At 45.9% G+C, this 22,601-nt stretch overlaps 1 protein-coding gene across 1 annotated transcript; it reads right to left on the minus strand.

Annotated features, from left to right (window-relative positions):
• Positions 1-21,601: 21,601 nt before the first annotated feature.
• Positions 21,602-22,184, minus strand: LOC119272741. Its single transcript, XM_037554150.1, has one exon. It carries the CDS (start codon positions 22,124-22,126, stop codon positions 21,866-21,868), a length of 261 nt encoding a protein of 86 aa, XP_037410047.1. The 5' UTR covers positions 22,127-22,184; the 3' UTR covers positions 21,602-21,865.
• Between the last annotated feature and the right edge of the window lie 417 nt (positions 22,185-22,601).

Here is a 22,601-nt window from a genome sequence, read left to right on the forward strand (position 1 = left end):
ATGTCAATGTACAAGTTTTCCAGGCTGTGATCGAGGTGTTTGGCCCAGAGTACTTGAGGCAGCCAACTGCCGCTGATACAAAGAGATTGTTGGCGACCAATGCAGCTAGAGGCTTTCCAGGCATGCTTGGCGGCATAGATTGTATGCACTGTGAGTGGAAGAACTGTCCATTTGCTTGGCAGGGCCAGTACAAGGGGCATGTCAACGGGTGCACTGTCATATTAGAAGCGGTGGCATCGCAGTATCTTTGGATACGGCATTCTTTCTTCGGCATGGCAGGTTCTCACAATGATATGAACATGCTGCAGCGTTCTCCAGTCTTCATGAGGCTTGCAGAAGGCCACTCCCCACCTGTCAACTTTGAGATCAACGGCCACCAGTACAACAAGGGATACTATCTAGCAGATGGTATATATCCTCAGTGGTTAACTTTTGTGAAAACAATCTCGAAACCCCAAGGTGAGAAGAGAAAGAAATTTGCCCAAATGCAAGAGAGTGTTAGAAAGGATGTGGAACGTGCTTTTGGTGTGCTTCAATCCCGGTGGGGTATCGTTCGAAACCCTGCACTGTCATGGGATGAAAGGAAGATTTGGGAGGTGATGACTGCTTGTGTGATCATGCACAACATGATCATCGACGACGAGCGTGATGAGAGTATCTTCGACCAAGGATTTGATTATCAAGGTGAAAATATTGAGCCCCTGCACCAAGACCCGACCACATTTGAACAGTTTGCCCAATTCCACCGTGAGATGCGTGATTGGCACACTCATTTGAATCTTCAAAATGACTTGGTTGAGCACGTGTGGGATCACATTGGCAACCAATAGATGTATTGGTCCATTTTATGTTCAGTCAAGACAATTTCGATTTGGTTGTAAAACTATTATAATTTTCAAACAAATATTTGGGTTGTAAAACTAGTTTTGATGAAAATATGGGCATTTTTTGCCCTGACGGACAGGATGGGGCAAAGGGGTGGGGCCGCGCGCTGGGCGCACGGCCACCGCATCCCAGGATACGCCCGGACACGACCCCATCGCCCTACCCAAACGGACAAAATCCGAACAAAACGGACGTCCGTTTGGGGTCGCACGGTGAAGTTGGCCTTACATCACATGATCATAGAGAGAGTCATTGGCACTGGCACCGACGTACATTTTGCCTTATCCTACACTGTTTAATACGACCAGCGCGTGCACATCGCTGATTACCAACGATGCAGTCCCTGATATACATACATATTTACCGGAAACAAATTTGGAAGATAATAACAACTTAAGGGCATCTTCAATGATGACCCATAAACCGGACACCGCATCAGTCCACGGACAAAGGGGGTCGGGGTGCCAGTCCGCGGACACCGATGCGGCAGCCGGCCATACAATATTATCTGCATACATTTCAGACGGCATTTCAACTACCCGGGCGAAATTCATGCACCCCGAATGATATTTATACAAACCAAGCATATTCACTACATTTCGGTCAGTTTTCATAAAAAAAAGTGAGGATCGGACCTAAACCTAGACTACGGCGGCGGCCGTCCTTCAAGTCCTTGTTGGCCCCTTCCGCCGGTGGACGTGATGTTCACGAAGGAAATGGCGGGGGGGAGCACTCACGTCGTCCCGTCGGCACGGCCAAACAGTGTTGGCAGACGAAGAGACGGGGATTGAACGAACTGTTGGGAAACGTTGCATGGAAAACAAAAAAATTCTACGCACATGCAAGATCTATTCTTGAAGATGCATAGCAACGAGAGGAGAGAGTGTGTCTACGTACCCTCATAGACCGTAAGCGGAAGCGTTTATTAACGCGGTAAATGTAGTCGAACTTCTTCGCGATCCAACCAATCGAGTACCGAACATACGACACCTCCTCGTTCAGCACACTTCAGTTCGGTGATGTCCACGCCTTCTTGATCCAGCAATACGGTGAGGTAGTGGATGAGTTCCGGCAGCACGACGGCGTGGTGACGGTGATGGTGATGCTATCTCCGCAGGGCTTCGCCTAAGCACTACGAAAATATGACCAAGGGTGTAAACGGTAGAGGGGGACGCCGCAGACGACTAAACAATTGTCGTGGCTATGTGTGGTGCCCCTCCCACATATATATAGGTGGAGGTGGGGGAGGAGGAGCCAAGGAGGTGCCCCAAGTAGGCCGAATTCTACTTGGGTTCCTCCCCTAGCCGTGCCCCCTCCCCTTTTCTTTCTAGGTGAGCGAGGAAAGGCGGGGGAGGGAGCCCCCCCCCCCCTTTCCTTTCTCTCCCATGAGTAGGGGAAGGCAGGAGGGGCTAGCCCTCCCCCCTTTCATTCCCTAGGGCCGGCTGGCCAGGGAGAGGGGCGCACGAGCCCACTGTGGTTGGTCTGTCCCCCACTTGGCCCATTAGGCCCATACACCTACCGGGGGTGTCCGAAACCCTTTCCAGTGACCGATGACCCGATGACTACCCGGTGCATCCCGAAACTCTTCTGGTGTCTGAATATCATCGTCCTATATATCAATTTTACCTCCGAACCATTCCGGAGCTCCTCGTCGTGTCCGTGATCTCATCCAGTACTCCGAACAAGATTCGGTCACCAATCCATATAACATTATATCCTCACCGAACGTTAAGCGTGCGGACCCTACGGGTTCGAGAACTATGTAGACATGACCGAGACACCTCTCCGGTCAATTACTAATAGTGGAACCTGGATTCCCATATTGGCTCCTAAATATTCTACGAAGATCTTTATCGGTCGAACCTTATGACAACATACGTAATTCCCTTTGTCCATCGGTATGTTACTTGCCCGAGATTCGATCGTGGTATCTTCATACCTAGTTCAAGCTCGTTACCGGCAAGTCTCCTTACTTGTTCTGTAATATATCATCTTGCAACTAACTTCTTAGTCACTATGCTTGCAAGGCTTCTTATGATGTGTATTACCGAGAGGGCCCAGAGATATCTCTCCGATACTCGAAGTGACAAATCCTAATCTCAATCTATGCCAACTCAACAAACACCTTCGGAGATACCTGTAGAGAATCTTTATGATCACCCAGCTACGTTGTGACGTTTGATAGCACACAAGGTATTCCTCCGGTATCTGAGAGTTGCATAATCTCATAGTCGAAGGAATATGTGTTGGGGAACGTAGCAATAATTCAAAATTTTCCTACGTGTCACCAAGATCAATCTAGGAGATACTAGCAACGAGAGAGGGAGTGCATCTTCATACCCTTGAAATCGCTAAGTGGAAGCGTTACAAGAACGCGGTTGGTGGAGTCGTACATGCAGCGATTCAGATCGCAGTCGATTCCGATCTAAGCGCCGAACAACGGCGCCTCCGCGTTCAACACACGTACAGCCCGGTGACGTCTCCTGTGCCTTGATCCAGCAAGGAGAGAGGGAGAGGTTGGGGAAGACTCCGTCCAGTAGCAGCACGATGGCGTGGTGATGGTGGAGGAGCGTGGCATGCCAGCAGGTCTTCGCCAAGCACTGCAAGAGATGAGGAGGGAGAGGGGTAGGGCTGCGCCAAGAGGGAGAGAGACTCGTGTGTTGGGCAGCCCCAAAACCCCCACTATTTATAGGAGGAGGGGAGGAGGGTGCGCCCCCTCTAGGGTTCCCACCCCTAGGGGGGCGGCAGCCCTGGATGGGATGGAGGGGGCGGCCAAGAGGGAAAGAGGGGGGGCGCGCCCTAGGGTGGGCCTTAGGCCCATCTGCGCCTAGGGTTTCCCCTTTCTCCTCCTAGATGCGCCCTGGGCTCTGGTGGGAGGTGCACCAGCCCACTCAGGGGTTGGTCCCTTCCCACTCTTTGGCCCATGCAAGCTTCCGGGGCTGGTGGCCCCTCCCGATGGACCCCTGGAACCCTCCTGTGGTCCCGGTACATTACAGGTGACGCCCGAAACACTTCCGGTGCTCAACCTCACTTCCTATATATTATACTTTACCTCCGGACCATTCCGAAACTCCTCGTGACGTCCGAGATCTCATCCGGGACTCCAAACAACATTCAGTAACCACGCACAAACTTTCCCTATAACCCTAGCGTCATCGGACCTTAAGTGTGTAGACCCTACGGGTTCGGGAATCATGCAGACATGACCGAGACAGCTCTCCGGCCAATAACCAACAGCGGGATCTGGATACCCATGTTGGCTCCCACATGTTCCACGATGATCTCATCGGATGAACCACGATGTCGAGGATTCAAGTAATCCCGTATACAATTCCCTTTGTCAACCGGTACGTTACTTGCCCGAGATTCGATCGTCGGTATCCCAATGCCTCGTTCAATCTCGTTACCAGCATGTCACTTTACTTGTTCCGTAATGCATGATCCCGTGACCAACTACTTAGTCACAATGAGCTCATTATGATGATGCATTACCGAGTGGGCCCAGATATACCTCTCCTTCATACGGAGTGACAAATCCCAGTCTCGATTCGTGCCAACCCAACAGACACTTTCGGAGATACCTATAGTGCACCTTTATAGCCACCCAGTTACGTTGTGACGTTTGGTGCACCCAAAGCATTCCTACGGTATCCGGGAGTTGCACAATCTCATGGTCTAAGGAAATTATACTTGACATTAGAAAAGCTTTAGCAAACGAACTACACGATCTTGTGCTACGCTTAAGATTGGGTCTTGTCCATCACATCATTCTTCTAATGATGTGATCCCGTTATCAATGACATCCAATGTCCATGGTCAGGAAACCATGACCATCTATTGATCAATGAGCTAGTCAACTAGAGGCTTACTAGGGACATGTTGTGGTCTATGTATTCACACATGTATTACGGTTTCCGGTTAATACAATTATAGCATGAACAATAGACAATTATCATGAACAAGGAAATACAATAATAACCATTTTGTTATTGCCTCTAGGGCATATTTCCAACAGTCTCCCACTTGCACTAGAGTCAATAATCTAGTTCACATCACTATGTGATTGTAATGAATCCAACACCCATGGGGTTTGTTCATATCTTTCTTGTGAGAGAGGTTTATTAGTCAATGGGTCTGAACCTTTCAGATCCATGTGTGCTTTGCAAATCTCGATGTCATCTTGTAGATGCAGCTACCACGCGCTACTTTGAGCTATTCCAAATAACTGCTCTACTATACGAATCCGGTTTACTACTCAGAGTCATCCGGATTAGTGTCAAAGTTTGCATCGACATAACCCTTTACGACGAACTCTTTTACCACCTCCATAATAGAGAAAATTCATTAGTCCACTAGTTACTAAGGATAAGTTCAACCGGTGTCATGTGATCCATTCTTGGATCACTCTTGTACCCCTTGACTGACTCATGGCAAGGCACACTTCAGGTGCGGTACACAGCATAGCATACTGTAGAGCCTACGTCTAAAGCATAGGGGTCGATCTTCTTCCTTTCTCTCTCTTCTGTCGTGGTCAGGTCTTGAGTCTTACTCAATACTCACACCTTGTAACACAGCCAAGAACTCCTTCTTTGCTGATCTATTTTGAACTCCTTCAAAATCTTGTCACGGTATGTATTCATTTGAAAGTACTATTAAGCATTTTTGATCTATACTTATAGATCTTGATTCTCATTGTTCAAGTAGCTTCATCCAGGTTTTCCATTGAAAAACACTTTTCAAATAACCCTACATGCTTTCCAGAAATTCTACATCATTTCTGATCAACAATATGTTAACAATATATACTCATAAAAATTCTATAGTGCTCCCACTCACTTCTTTGGAAATACAAGTTTCTCATAAACTTTATATAAACCCAAAATCTTTGATCATCTCATCAAAGTGTACATTCCAATTCCGAGATGCTTACTCCAGTCCTTAGAAGGATTGCTGGAGCTTTGCATACTTGTTAGCATCTTTCAGGATTGACAAAACCTTCTGGTTGTATCACATACAACCTTTCCTCAAGAAAATCGTTGAGGAAACAATGTTTTGACATCCTATCTGCAAGATTTCATAAATAATGCAGTAACTACTAACATAATTCCAACAGACTCTTAGCATCGCTACGAGTGAAAAAGTCTCATCGTAGTCAACTCCTTGAACTTGTCGGGAAACATCTTAACGACAGTTCGAGCTTTCTTAATGGTGACACTTACCATCATTGTCCGTCTTCCTTTTAAAATCCATCTGCACCCAACAGCCTTACGACCATCAAGTAGTTCTTTCAAAGTCTATACTTTGTTTTATACATGGATCCTCTCTCGGATTTTATGGCCTCAAGCCATTTGTCGGAATCCGGGCCCACCATCGGTTCTCCATAGCTCGTACGTTCATTGTTGTCTAGCAACATGACTTCCAAGACAGGATTGCATACCTCTCTGAAGTAGTACGCATCCTTGTTGACCTATGAGGTTTGGTAGTGACTTGATCCGAAGTTTCATGATCACTATCATAAGCTTCCACTTCAATTGGTGTAGGTGCCACAGGAACAACTTCCTGTGCCCTGCTACACACTAGTTGAAGTGACGGTTCAATAACCTCATCAAGTCTCCACCATCCTCCACTCAATTCTTTCGAGAGAAACTTTTCCTCGAGAAAGGACCCATTTCTAGAAACAATCACTTTTGCTTCCGAATCTGAAATAGGAGGTATACCCAACTATTTTGGGGTATTCTATGAAGATGCATTTATCCGCTTTGGGTTCGAGCTTATCAGCCTGAAACTTTTTCACATAAGCATCGCAACCCCAAACTTTTAAGAAACGACAGCTTAGGTTTCTCTAAACCATAGTTCATACGGTGTCGTCTCAACGGAATTGTGTGGTGCCCTATTTAAAGTGAATGTGGTTGTCTCTAATGCCTAACCCATAAACGATAGTGGTAATTCGATAAGAGACATCATGGTATGCACCATATCCAATAGGGTGCAATTATGATGTTCGAACACACCATCACACTATGGTCGTCCAGGTGGTATTAGTTGTGAAACAATTTCCACAATGTCTTAATTGTGTGCCAAACTCGTAACTCAGATATTCATCTCTATGATCATATCATAGACATTTTATCATCTTGTCACGACGATCTTCAACTTCACTCTGAAATTACTTAAACCTTTCAATAATTCAGACTTGTGTTTCATCAAGTAAATATACTCAGCATCTACTCAAATCATCTGCGAAGTAAAAACATAACGATATCCACTGCGTGCCTCAGCACTCATTGGACTGCACACATCAAAATGTATTACTTCCAACAAGTTGCTTTCTTGTTCCATCTTACTGAAAATGAGGCCTTTCAGTCATCTTGCCCATGTGGTATGATTTGCATGTCTCAAGTGATTCAAAATCAAGTGAGTCCAAACGATCCATCTGCATGGAGTTTATTCATGCATATCTACCAATAGACATGGTTCGCATGTCTCAATCTTTTCAAAAATGAGTGAGTCCAAAGATCCATCAACATGGAGCTTCTTCATGCGTTTTATACCAACATGACTCAAATGGCAGTGCCACAAGTATGTGGTACTATCATTACTATCTTATATCTTTTGGCATGAACATGTGTATCACTACGATCGAGATTCAATAAACCATTCATTTTAGGTGCAAGACCATTAAAGGTATTATTCAAATAAACAAAGTAACCATTATTCTCCTTAAATGAATAACCGTATGGCGATAAACATAATCCAATCATGTCTATGCTCAACACAAACACCAAATAATAATTATTTCGGTTTAACACCAATCCCGATGGTAGAGGGAGCGTGTGATGCTTGATCACATCAACCTTGGAAACACTTCCAACATATCGTCATCTCACCTTTAGCTAGTCTCCGTAGCCTTTTATTTTGAGTTACTAACACTTAGCAACCGAACCGGTATTTATTACCCTGGTGCTACTAGGAGTACTAGTAAAGTACAAATTAATATAACGTATATCCAAAATACTTCTATCGACCTTGCTAGCCTTCTCATCTACCAAGTATCTAGGGTAGTTCTGCTTCAGTGACCGTTCCCCTCATTATAGAAGCACTTAGTCTCGGTTTTGGTTCAACCTTGGGTTTCTTCACTAGAGCAGCAACTGATTTGCCGTCTCATGAAGTAACCCTTCTTTCCCTTTCCCTTCTTGAAACTAGTGGTTTAACCATCAACAATTGATGCTCCTACTTGATTTCTACTTTCGCTGTGTCAAACATCGCGAGTTGCTCAAGGATCATCATGTCTATCCCTGATATGTTATAGTTCATCACGAAGCTCCAATAGCTTGGTGGCAGTGACTATGGAGAACCATCACTATCTCATCTGGAAGATTAACTCCCACTTGATTCAAGCGATTGTAGTACTCAGACAATCTGAGCACATGCTCAATGATTGAGCTTTTCTCCCCTTAGTTTGCAGGCTTAAGAAACTTGTCAGAGGTCTCATACCTCTTGACGTGGGCACTAGTCTAAAATTCCAATTTCAGTCTTTGGAACATCTCATATGTTCTGCGATGTTTCAAAAACGTCTTTGGTGCCACAATTCTAAACCGTTAGTATTACGCACTGAACTATCACGTAGTCATCAAAACGTGTATGTTAGATGTTTCCAAACATCTACAGACGATGCTCGAGGTTTAACGCACTGAGCGGTGCATTAAGGACATAACCCTTCTATGCAGCAATGAGGACAATCCTCAGTTCACGGACCCAGTCCGCATAATTCCTACTGTCAACTCTCAACTAAATTTTCTCTAGGGACATATCTAAAACAGTAGAACCAAAGCATGAGCTACGACATAATTTGCAAAGACCTTTTGACTATGTTCATCATAATTAAGTTCATCTAATCAAATTATTCAATGAACTCCCACATAGATAGACATCCCTCTAGTCATCTAAGTGATACATGATCTGAGTCAACTAGGCCCTGTCCGATCATCACGTGAGATGGACTAGTCATCATCGTTGAACATCTTCATGTTGATCGTATCCACTATACGACTCATGTTCGACCTTTCGGTCTTCCATGTCTGTACATGCTAGGCTCGTCAAGTTAACCTAAGTGTATTGCGTGTGTAAATCTAGCTTACACCCGTTGTATGCGAACGTTAGAACCTATCACACCCGATCATCACGTGGTGCTTCGGAACAACGGACCTTAGCAACGGTGCACAGTTAGGGGGAACACAATTCTTGATATTTTAATGAGGGATCATCTTATTTATGCTACCATCGTTCTAAGCAAATAAGATGTAAAAACATGACAAACATCACATGCAAATCATAAAGTGACATGATATGGCCAATATCATCTTGCGTCTTTGATCTCCATTTCAAGGCGCGGCATGAAAACCATCGTCACCGGCATGACACCATGATATCCATCATCATGATCTCCATCATCGTGTCTTCATGAAGTTGCCTCGCCAACTATTACTTCTACTACTATGGCTAACGGTTAGCAATAAAGTAAAGTAATTACATGGCGTTTTCATTGACACGCAGGTCATAAATAAATTAAGACAACTCCTATGGCTCCTTCCGGTTGTCATACTCATCGACATGCAAGTCGTGATTCCTATTACAAGAACATGATCAATCTCATACATCACATATATCATTCATCACATCCTTTTGGCCATATCACATCACAAAGAAAACCCTGCAAAAACAAGTTAGACGTCCTCTAATTGTTGTTGCATGTTTTACGTGGCTGCTATGGGTTTCTAGCAAGAACGTTTCTTACCTACGCAAAACCACAATGGTGATATGCCAATTGCTATTTACCCTTCATAAGGACCCTTTTCATCGAATCCGATCCGACTAAAGTGGGAGAGACAGACACCCGCCAGCCACCTTATGCATCAAGTGCATGTCAGTCAGTGGAACCAGTCTCACGTAAGCGTGCGTGTAAGGTCGGTCCGGGCCGCTTCATCCCACAATGCCGTCGGATCAAGATAAGACTAGTAACGGTAAGCAAATTGAACAAATCATCACCCACAACTGCTTTGTATTCTACTCGTGCATAGAATCTACGCATAGACCTAGCTCTGATACCACTGTTGGGGAACATAGCAATAATTCAAAAATTTCCTACGTGTCACCAAGATCAATCTAGGAGATACTAGCAATGAAAGAGGGAGTGCATCTTCATACCCTTGAAGATCGCTAAGCGGAAGCGTTACAAGAACACGGTTGGTGGAGTCATACATGCAGTGATTCAGATCGCGGTCGATTCCGATCTAAGCGCCGAACAACGGCGCCTCCGCGTTCAACACACGTACAGCCCGGTGACGTCTCCCGCGCCTTGATCCAGCAAGGAGAGAGGGAGAGGTTGGGGAAGACTCCGTCCAGTAGCAGCACGACGGCGTGGTGATGGTGGAGGAGCGTGGCACGCCAGCAGGGCTTCGCCAAGCACTGCAAGAGACGAGGAGGGAGAGGGGTAGGGCCATGCCAAGAGGGAGAGAGACTCGTGTGTTGGGTAGCCCCAAAACCCCCACTATTTATAGGAGGAGGGGAGGAGGGTGCGCCCTCTCTAGGGTTCCCAGCAGCCCTAGATGGGATGGAGGGGTGGCCAAGAGGGGAAGAGGGGGGGGCGCGCCCTAGGGTGGGCCTTAGGCCCATCTGCGCCTAGGGTTTCCCCGTTCTCCTCCTAGCTGCGCCCTGGGCCCTGGTGGGAGGCGCACCAGCCCACTCAGGGGCTGGTCCCTTCCCACCATTTGGCCCATGCGAGCTTCCGGGGCTGGTGGCCCCTCCCGGTGGACCCCTGGAACCCTCCTGTGGTCCCGGTACATTACCGGTGACACTCGAAACACTTCCGGTGGTCAAAACCTCACTTCCTATATATTATTCTTTACCTCCGGACCATTCCAGAACTCCTCATGACGTCTGGGATCTCATCCGGGACTCCGAACAACATTCGGTAACCACGTACAAACTTTCCCTATAACCCTAGCGTCATCGGACCTTAAGTGTGTAGACCCTACGGGTTCGGGAATCATGCAGACATGACCGAGATAACTCTTCGGCCAATAACCAACAGCGGGATCTGGATACCCATGTTGGCTCCCACATGTTCCACGACGATCTCATTGGATGAACCATGATGTCGAGGATTCAAGCAATCCCGTATACAATTCCCTTTGTCAATCGGTACGTTACTTGCCCGAGATTCGATCGTCGGTATCCCAATGCCTCGTTCAATCTCGTTACCAGCAAGTCACTTTACTCGTTCTGTAATGCATGATCCCGTGACCAACTACTTAGTCACAATGAGCTCATTATGATGATGCATTACCAAGTGGGCCTAGAGATACCTCTCCGTCATACGGAGTGACAAATCCCAGTCTCGATTCATGCCAACCCAACAGACACTTTCGGAGATACGTGTAGTGCACCTTTATAGCCACCCAGTTATGTTGTGACGTTTGGTGCATCCAAAGCATTCCTACGGTATCCGGGAGTTGCACAATCTCATGGTCTAAGGAAATGATACTTGACATTAGAAAAGCTTTAGCAAACGAACTACACGATCTTGTGCTACGCTTAAGATTGGGTCTTGTCCATCACATCATTCTCCTAATGATGTGATCCCGTTATCAATGACATCCAATGTCCATGGTCAGGGAACCATGACCATCTATTGATCAACGAGCTATTCAACTAGAGGCTTACTAGGGACATGTTGTGGTCTATGTATTCACACATGTACTATGGTTTCCGGTTAATACAATTATAGCATGAACAATAGACAATTATCATGAACAAGGAAATACAATAATAACCATTTTATTATTGCCTCTAGGGCATATTTCCAACAATATGTATTTGACATTAAGAAAGCAATAGCAATAAGTTGAACGATCAATATGCTAAGCTAACGGATGGGTCTTGTCCATCACATCATTCTCCTAATGATGTGATCTCGTTATCAAAGGACAACACATGTCCATGGTTAGGAAACCTTAACCATCTTTGATCAACGAGCTAGTCTAGTAGAGGCTTACTAGGGACACGGTATTTCGTTTATGTATCCACAGATGTATTTAATTTTCCGATCAATACAATTCTAGCATAAATAATAAACCTTTATCATGAATAAGGAAATATAATATAACAACTTTATTATTGCCTCTAGGGCATATTTCCCTCACAAACATGGTAGATATCTGTCCCGACTCTTCTAGTAAACATTCTCCGGCATTGAACGGGCGCGAAGACCGTAGACGCGGCGCGGACAGAGCCCTCGGCTTGCGGGTCACTTCAATGCCCACGCCAGTGAGAGGTCAAGTGTACTGCATATGGTGTGTCCCCCTTTTGCACCGCCTGACGAATCAAGTCTTGGTTGATCCTAATTTTCCCAGGCGTGGCTCGTTGCACGACTTGTGCCGGTGTGACTCGTGTCGGTGTGACTTGTGAGGATAGAGAGAGCTGCCATCAATATATATTATCTTGAGGCCCGTTGTTTTGGAAGTTAGTTAGGTTCATAGGATATGAATGTCATTGGAATAGGAGAAGTATAGGAAGTGAGATGACATGTAGTACCTCAATACCTAAGAGAAAGAGATGCCATTTAAAGTATAGATAGGAATTTTTTTTCGTTGAGTCTAGACTAATGTTTTTTTATATTTGAAAATATGATCTATTGGTTCCTAACCTACCTAGAAATAGGAATACATTCCTACAAACCAAAATGTTGGTGCTAGAACCGGCAGATCTCGGATAGAGATCCCGAGTTGTAGGTCTAGGAACAATGGTAACATGGGATGAAGGGAGGCGATGTTTACCCAGGTTCGGGCCTTCTCGAACAGGTAAAACCCTACGTCCTGCTTTGATTTAAGCCTCCTCAACGACCTCATGGTCAAATCAAAACAAGGTTCAAGCCTTCAGAACGACCTCCAACATACCTTCGACAACCTCCACAACTTCACCATGAAGTTAAACCCCGAAAAATGTGTCTTCGGTGTCCCTGTCGGACAACTGCTGGGGTTCATCATATACCAGCGGGAAATTGAGTCAAACCCGGGAAAAATTCAAGCTATAGTGCACCTCAAGCCCCCGGAGACGGTCCAACCCCTACTAAGTGATAAGTTTGAGACTAAACTTTAGTGCCGCCTCTTTATTGCATGAATGGGCTAAGTGCGCCTCTAGGATTTATTGGGATTTATGAAAATCGTTATTGGGCTAGCCCAAAATATACCAAATTCCTATAGATTGCTACTCTGTTCTGTAGTTTTGTTCAAGCTGCTGATCTGCTCATCATTTTCATGTGGGAACCTCATTCTTTTTAGCACAACTGCAGCAAAGTCTATGATCCGTCACTACGATGACTATCCGGATCCTTCACAAAAAAGAGAAGAAAGGGTACAGAAAACTTTTTTTAAAACTAGGTAGAGAGAACTTAACCAACTCGATCAGGGGGTATATGGCACCGTAGGTCTTGAGATATCTTAGGGAGAATCCACGCCACATCAGTTGGGAGTTTGTTTGTTTTTTAGGAAACAACAGGGGAAGAGTTCTGCTATTGGTATTTGGTTGATCAATTTATAAGAGAAGCCAGATCAAAATCCTGAACAAGTTGATCATGTTGATGAGGGAACATGGGAAACCGGACCATAAATGGTACAAGTGACACAGTTAAATAAGAAAGAATAAATTGACGCCCAAGAGAAGGCACGACCTAGCTACTAGACAGAAAGACCAGCACCACAGAAGACACAAGTAGATGCGGGGTGCGGTCGATGGATCACAATACTAGAACTTAGCAAATAGCCTAATGCACCACATCGGCGTGCGTACCGAACTCCACGGCACAACTTAGGAGCATTCAAAATCAACGAGTGCCATTGACCGTGAACCTCGACTAGGAGCTCCACCACAAAAAGACAGGACTATTAGCAGGTTGGGGAGGCATCAATGCGCCACCTTTGAGCAAAGGTGGTCAAACCAAGAGTTCGGGGCTCGTCGCACCACAACGGCAACATGGGAGGGTCTTGAGCATGCACATCAACATGACGGCACACCACACGAAGGACAACCGAAGAGTAACACATGAAAAAGAGCACACCACCGTCCCAACCACACACAACAAAGATAGTCGTTGTTTGGGTCTCCAAGATCATGCCTCAAAGGAGGTTGTGATGTCGAGGACAGATAACCATCATCCGATCTGACAAGCAAGATCTTAGGTTTTCACCCGAGACCACAAAATAATGAGTTGTAGGTGTTGCAGCTCCATGATGGCATGTCCATCGAGGAAAACTTCGTCCATAGACGCCGCTGCCACCCCACGCCGCCCGAGCGGCCGAAGGAGTCACGATCAGCCTGCCACGCTCGGATCAAGGCACACCTGCATTCGCCGCTGAGGTGAGGGCACGCGTCGCACCCAAAGACCGCCGACCTCTACACAATGCACCAAACACGCTGAGCCACGGGCAGCCATATCACGCGTGCAATACCTCCACCACTGTAGCCACCATCGTCCTGCCGACACCCCTAGGCACCTGCGACATGCGTGGAGGAGCATCGTGTTGTCTGCCGCCGCAAGAGCCCCGACTCGACAACTAGTCGCCCCGGGACGTTAGAGCCCAGCCGCTACCGGATCCGCACAGGCTTTGCCCAGCGAAGGCCATGTGGCAGCGGCAAGGGGAGAGGAAGCATGGAGAGGAGGCCTTGAGTGGGTGGATGCCTTGGGAGGGCGACACAGGGGCTACGACTACTCTTCGACCAGTCTTCCACGCCTTTCTAACTGGGAGAATTATTTCATTTCATTTTCTTTCGAAAAGGAGGATTACCCCTAGCCTCTGCATCAAGGAATGCACACAGTCATCTTTATTCCATCATTCAACAAGGGTTTTAAAAATAAATACATACAAAACCATTTTTTGACCAAAACCCTCTCCCTACCTATAAGATTGATGATGTGACCTGACCTCATGTCACGCACACCCTGTGATTACTGTTGGAATTTTGCTAGTAGGCCTTTGGCCCAAACCCCAACTAAAATTCTGAAATTCTCTTGGCCCATTCATGCACACATGTGAGTGGAGTGAGTGAGACTAAAGTTTAGTCCCACCCCGGAAGTTGAGAGAGAGTTGCACCTCTTTATAAGGTGAGCTCTTCTACCACTTGTATGAGCATGAGAAGAGGAGACCTACACGCGCGCTCCTCCTCCTCGCTCGCCTTGCCACGCCTCATCACGATGCGCCGCGGGTTGCGGGATTGAGCCGAACCGAGGACAGAGCTATGCACGTTGTCTATATTTTCGCTGCTCGGGAAAAATTAATGAGTCATTAATTAATAATTAACGGATGCATTAATTACTGAACCGTTTCCGATTCTTTTGGATAATGACGACTCGGACGTGGGGTTTACTCCCACGACCTACCCGGCCCGCACTATATAGTCAGGAAGACGTCTACCCTAGCCGCCGCTTCGTATGGTTTCTCACCACCGTTCCAGATCATTGCGCCGCCAAGAAAGTCTTCTCCATCCCTCCTTTCGGCGTGCAGCAGGAGAAGGGATAGCAGGCCTTCGGAACCCCGCCTCTCGTGATCCTGTACAGGAGAGGTGAGATCAGGTTTTGGGGGAGCGCACTCGCACGACTGCTGGCAGCGACGACTTCACGAACGATGACTTCTTCCCCGATCTCGGCAACCTCATCCTCGATGACATGGGCGACAACGTCAACATCGGCGGTGCTGCTCCCTCTGCACCGTATGTGATTCTATCCTTCCTGTTCGAGATCGTGGTAGAATTTATGTTTCTAGTATGTGCCCTAGATGTGATATGTTCATCTACTATGCTAGCTCGCATGATTAGTTTAATCTCTGCTATTGTTGTCATGATCTATTTCCTATTTATTCGGATTAAATCTCGTAGTAATTTGCTCATATTTCCAACAATCCAAAAACCTGATTATAGGCAATTTACTCCGAGTGGTTTTGTTGCGCATCTGAAGCCGCATGCCTTTAAGGGGGCGCAATATAAGAGGTGGCGCACGAGAGCAGTCTACTGGTTTCAGACCATGGGCTGCTATGACGCCACCAAGGGCAAGCCTGAGGGCGATCTTAATCCAGCACAGCTGGAAGCTTTTGAGAAGATCGATACCCTCTTTAAAGGCGCTCTTCTGAGTGTTCTAGATGACTCCATTATGGATTCATATATGTCGTTTGACAACGGCAAGGACATGTGAGTTGCGCTCGAGGCCAAGTTTGGCGCTTCGGACGCCGGCAGCGAGTTGTACGTCATGGAGCAATTCTATGACTACAAGATGAGTGATGAGCGCCCTGTTGTAGAGCAGGCTCATGAGATACAGTCGCTCGCAAAAGAACTTGAGTACTTCAAGTGTGTGTTGCCGGACAAATTTGTTGCCGGAGGCATCATTGCCAAGCTTCCACCTTCGTGGAACAATTTTGCTACTTCCCTGAAACACAGGAGACAAGAGTTTTTTGTTGCGGATCTCATTGGTACTCTTGATGTTGAAGAGAAGGCGAGAGATAAGGACACACATACTCGAGTTGCTGATGGAGGTTCTAGTGCCCACATGGTACAGAAGAAGAACTCCCAGCCCAACAAGTTCAAAAACAATAAGAACAAAACTCAAGGCAAATACAAGTTTGATACAAAGAACAAGCCATCACATTCTACCAACTTCAAGAAGAATTCTCATAAGAAGGGGAAAGGACTTTGCCATGTCTGCAGTGATCCTAATCACTGGGCTCCTAAGTGTCCTAACCGCTTTGAGGAGCGCGAACATGAGAAGAGCGGCAAGTCCGCTAATGTTGTCATTGGTGATATTGATATGAAGGAATCAGGGTACGGTATTTTACCTACCATCCTTTCAGTATTTCAATCCCCTGATTGGTTAATTGACACCGGTGCCAATGTACATGTTTGTGCTGACGCCTCCATGTTTTCTTCTTACCAGGAAACAGGGACTTCACCCGTGCTGATGGGGAACGGGTCACATGCCATCGTTCGAGGTGTTGGTACGGTCGATCTGAAGTTTACTTCGGGGAAGACTGTGCGTCTGAGGAACGTTCATCATGTGCCGTCCATAAATAAAAATCTCGTTAGCGGTTCCCGTTTATGTCGAGATGGTTTTAAGTTGGTTTTTGAATCCAATAAAGTTGTAATTTCTAAGTATGGACAATTTGTTGGAAAAGGCTATGAGAGCAGAGGCTTGTTCCGCCTGTCTTTGTCAGATATTTGCACTAAAGTTATTAATAATGTTTGCCACAACAATGAGTCTGATATTTGGCATTCACGACTTTGTCACATTAACTTTGGTTGCATGACGCGGCTAGCCAATATGAATTTAATTCCGAAAATCTCTACTATCAAAGGCTCTAAGTGCTAAGTATGTGTGCAAGCTAAGCAACCTCGCAAGTCCCATAAGACTGCAGAGGCAAGAGACTTGGCGCCACTAGAGCTTATACATTCTGATCTTTGTGAGATGAATGGCGTGTCGACAAAAGGTGGAAAGAGATACTTCATGACGTTGATTGATGACTCCACTAGATATTGTTATGTGTATCTTCTGAAATCAAAAGATGAGGTTTTGAATTTCTTCAAAAACTACAAAGCTGAGGCAAAAAACCAACTTGATCAAAAAAATTAAACGGCTTAGGTCCGATCGTGGTGGAGAGTATTTTTCCAATGAATTTGATCTGTTTTGTGCGGAACATCGTATAATCCATGAGAGGACGCCTCCCTACTCACCCCAGTCAAATGGGGTAGCCGAAAGAAAGAACCGAACTCTAACTGATATGGTTAACACCATGTTAGACACTTCGGGTCTATCCAAGGAATGGTGGGGGAGGCGCTAATGACTGCGTGTCATGTCCTAAACCGAGTTCCCACAAAGCATAAGACCATGACTCCGTTTGAGGAGTGGGAAAGGAAAAGATCGAAACTCTCTTACCTACGTACTTGGGGTTGTTTAGCGAAAGTCAATATACCAATTTCCAAGAAGCGCGAGCTTGGACCAAAAACCATGGATTGTGTTCTTCTGGGCTATGCTTTTCATAGCATCGGCTATAGATTTTTGATAATAAAATCTGAGGTATCAGACATGCATGTTGGTACGATTATGGAGTCGAATGATGCAACTTTCTTTGAGGACATATTTTCTATGAAGGATATGTCGAGTTCATCAAATCAGGTTATACCTACTCCATCTAGTGAGGAATTCACTGTAATTCCTGAACCCACCATTGCGATGGAACATGTTGAGAATCCTGTTGAGGGTGACAATGGAACTCCTGTGAGGAGTAAGAGACAGAGGACTGCAAAGTCCTTTGGTGATGATTTCATTGTGTACCTCGTGGATGACACACCCAGGACTATTTCAGAAGCCTATGCATCTCCTGATGCTGACTACTGGAAGGAAACTGTACGTAGCGAGATGGATTCCATCTTAGCTAACGGTACCCGGGAGATCACTGACCGTCCTTATGGGTGCAAACCTGTAGGATGTAAGTGGGTGTTCAAGAAGAAGCTTAGACCTGATGGTACGATTGAAAAGTACAAGGCACGGCTTGTGGCCAAGGGTTATACCCAGAAAGAAGGTGAAGACTTCTTTGACACTTACTCACCCGTGGCTAGACTGACCACAATTCGGGTGCTACTATCACTGGCTGCCTCACATGGTCTTCTCGTTCATCAAATGGACGTTAAGACAGCTTTCCTCAATGAAGAGTTGAAGGAGGAAATTTACATGGATCAGCCAGATGGTTTTGTAGTACCTGGTCAAGAAGGAAAGGTGTGCAAATTATTAAAGTCTTTATATGGCCTTAAACAAGCTCCTAAGGAGTGGCATGAGAAGTTCGAAAGAACATTAATTGATGCCTTCTTTGTAGTAAACGATGGTGACAAGTGCATGTACTATCGCTATAGTGGGGGCGAAGGAGTTATTCTTTGTTTGTATGTCGACAACATACTGATCTTTGGAACCAAACTTGATTTAATCAAGGAGGTTAAGGATTTCTTATCTCGCTGTTTTGAGATGAAGGATCTAGGAGTAGCTGATGTTATCTTAAACATCAAGCTGTTGAGAGATGAGAATGGTGGGATCACACTGCTTCAGTCTCACTATGTGGAAAAGGTCTTGAGTCGTTTTGGGTATAGCGACTGCACACCTTCTCCAACTCCATATGATGCTAGTGTGTTGCTTCGAAAGAATCGACGGATTGCTAGAGATCAACTTACGTATTCTCAGATTATTGGCTCGCTTATGTATTTGGCGAGTGCCACGAGGCCTAACATCTCGTTTGTTGTTAGCAAGCTGAGTCGGTTTGTGTCAAAACCAGGAGATGATCATTGGCATGCGCTTGAGAGAGTTATGCGCTATTTGAAAGACACCGCGAGCTATGGGATTCACTACACCGGGTATCCAAGGGTACTGGAGGGTTATAGTGACTCAAACTGGATATCTGGTGCTGATGAGATTAAGGCCACAAGTGGTTATGTTTTCACATTTGGTGGTGGTGCTGTTTCCTGGAAGTCTTGCAAGCAGACCATCTTAACGAGGTCAACTATGGAAGCAGAACTCACAGCATTAGACACTGCCACTGTTAAAGTAGAGTGGCTTCGTGAACTCTTGATGGACTTACCTATGGTTGAAAAACCAATACCCCCTATCCTGATGAACTGTGATAATCAAACTGTGATCATCAAAATAAACAGTTCAAAGGACAATATGAAGTCCTCAAGGCATGTGAAGAGGAGACTGAAATCTGTCAGAAAATTGAGGAACTCCGGAGTTATTACGTTGGATTATATCCAAACATCGAAAAATTTGGCAGATCCCTTCACAAAGGGTCTATCACGTAATGTGATAGATAATGCATCGATGGAGATGGGTCTGAGACCCACCGCATGAGTTGTCCATAGTGGTAACCCACTCTATGTGATCGGAGATCCCATGAAGTAGAAGTGGGAGACAATCTGTTGGTCAGCTGGGAGGAGAGTATCCCTATATTACCTATCCCACTCCATGAAGATGCAATACTCTCCTGATCTGCATGGCAGGTTGATACTTATCTTAATGTGTTCCAAGTGGCTTATTCGGGTAAGCAGAGATGTTGTCCTGCAGAACATCTTCTGAGGAACACACCTATATGAATTTGACTGTTAATGTCGCAGTCTGTGAGAATTGGATGTTCTCTAATAAATTCATGAAAAGGCCCTGGAGTATGACATATACGCTCCACCCGCGGGGAAGCCTTCCGGCAGCCCGGTCAAGAATTTGTGTGAAACTAGTCTCGCAGAAAACTTGTAGTTCAAGGCATAGTCCACTATTCAAGTTGTGATCTAGTGTAGCATCAATCTCTAAATGGAAGTTCAACTTCACAGTTTCCACTAAGCACCGGTATATAAACAATGTTTTGGAACTAAATGATGAGATGTGCCAATGAGACTTTGTGGGGGATTGTTGGAATTTTGCTAGTAGGCCTTTGGCCCAAAGCCCAACTAAAATTCTGAAATTCTCTTGGCCCATTCATGCACATATGTGAGTGGAGTGAGTGAGACTAAAATTTAGTCCCACCCCGAAAGTTGAGAGAGAGTTGCACCTCTTTATAAGGTGAGCTCTTTTACCACTTCTATGAGCATGAGAAGAGAAGACCTACACGCGCGCTCCTCCTCCTCGCTCGCCTTGCCATGCCTCGTCACGACGGGTTGCGGGATTGAGCCGAGCCGAGGACAGAGCTATGCACGTTGTCTATATTTTTTATGCTTGGAAAAAATTAATGAGTCATTAATTAATAATTAACGGACACGTTAATTACTGAACCGTTTCTGATTCTTTTGGATCGTGACGACTTGGACGTGGGGTTTACTCCCACGACCTACCTGGCCCGCACTATATAGTCAGGCAGACGTCTACCCTAGCCGCTGCTTCGTATGGTTTCTCACCACCGTTCCAGATCATTGCGCCGCCAAGCAAGTCTTCTCCATCCCTCCTTTCGGCGTGCACCGGGAGAAGGGACAGCAGGCCTCGGGAACCCCGCCTCTCGTGATCCTGTACAGGAGAGGGGCGATCAGGTTTTTGGGGAGCGCACTCGCGCGACTGCTGGCAGCGACGACTTCGCGAACGACGACTTGTTCCCCGATCTCGGCAACCTCATCCTCGACGACATGGGCGACAACGTCAACGCCGGCGGTGCTGCTCCCGCTGCACCGTATGTGATTCTATCCTTCCTGTTTGAGATCGTGGTAGAATTCATATTTCTAGTATGTGCCATAAATGTGATATGTTCATCTACTATGCTAGTTCGCATGATTAGTTTAATCTCTGCTATTGTTCTCATGATCTATTTCCTATTTATTCGGATTAAATCTCGTAGTAATTTGCTCATATTTCCAATAATTACATTTTAGATGACTTGGTTATATAAATATTTACCCGTGATAATCCATATGTAGTGGGAAATCTATTAAAAATCTGGTTAAATTAAGGTGCTTCATCCAAACGGTGGCGTTGGATGGGAACCAGAAGATTGCTTATTTTTACAGTTTCAAGCAAAAATAAGATGGAATATTTCGAAATGATTTGTAGTACTATTTTGATACGGCACATGGAAAGGAGTTCTCGACATAAAAAAGGAATTGAAATTTAAGATTCTTTACACGGTCGAGATGAACTGTGGGGCCAACAACAATGAACGGCACACAAACTCCACTTTGATGAAGGATCGTATTCACATCCCAGCGTTTTTTTTTTCGGAAATGGGGATTATGTTATCATCCCTTTCTTCCACTCTTATGGTCAAACTGAAGTTACAAAAGGAGAGGAAAAAAAAGGAAAAGTACATGGTGTGCCACTTAGAGACATGTATGTATATATCCATGGCTACCCAGAAGATGTTCCATCAAATATAAAACCTCTCCCGGAGCCTGGACCGACCTGACCGGCCACGACGGAGCTCATCTAACTCATCATCGTCTGCTCGTTCTTGAAGCGCTCTCGGACGGACAGTATGAACGCCGAGGCCCTCTCGTCGACATCACCAGCCGCGGCGTAGGGGGCGCTCGCGGTGGCGTCAATGGAAGAAGGGTACCTTGGCTGGTAGGCGTGTGCTGTAGTGACGCTCGGGGCAGGCTTGGCCTGGGCCTTGCCGGCGTACTTGGAGTACGCCATCGCCACCTTCCCTTTGATCGCCCTGGCGCCGTTCTTCATGGTTCCCTCCATTGCACTGTGTTTGATTCTGCCTAAGCTTTGTGGCTAAGCACTTGTGTTGTGTGTGCCTTTGCTTTGCGATGCTGGAATGACGAAGAGGCAGCTGCCTTTTATACTGGTTGGTGCGTGAGATAGGTTTGATGCCATAGGATAGGATAATGAACATGCGTGCACCCAACGAAACGTAGCTCTGCCAAAGTGAATCTGGGAGGTGTCACTGACTGGAGATTCTCATGCTTCGGGAGGGTCCAGTGGTAAGTGACACGAGGAGGTGTCACCCAACGAAACCTAAGCTGGTTGTGGTCTGTATGATTGCATCTAGCAGACTAGCAGTGCACCATGATAATAAACAGTTGGTCTTGTGACAAAAATACACGTACGCACCAGCACATGCTTGCCAAGGTTCTTTGCCGCCCTCTCGGCCTTTCCAGATCAGAAAGAGAAGATCGTCGCTTCGGATATTCTGTATGCGCTCCGAATGTTATCC

The sequence above is a fragment of the Triticum dicoccoides genome, chromosome 3A (genome assembly GCF_002162155.2).
Source record: "Triticum dicoccoides isolate Atlit2015 ecotype Zavitan chromosome 3A, WEW_v2.0, whole genome shotgun sequence".
Lineage (NCBI taxonomy): Eukaryota > Viridiplantae > Streptophyta > Magnoliopsida > Poales > Poaceae > Triticum > Triticum dicoccoides.

What these genes read in the sequence shown, in the direction of transcription:
- LOC119272741 (XM_037554150.1), bottom strand. Translation starts at nt 22,126, where the DNA reads ATGGAGGGAACCATGAAGAACGGCGCCAGGGCGATCAAAGGGAAGGTG.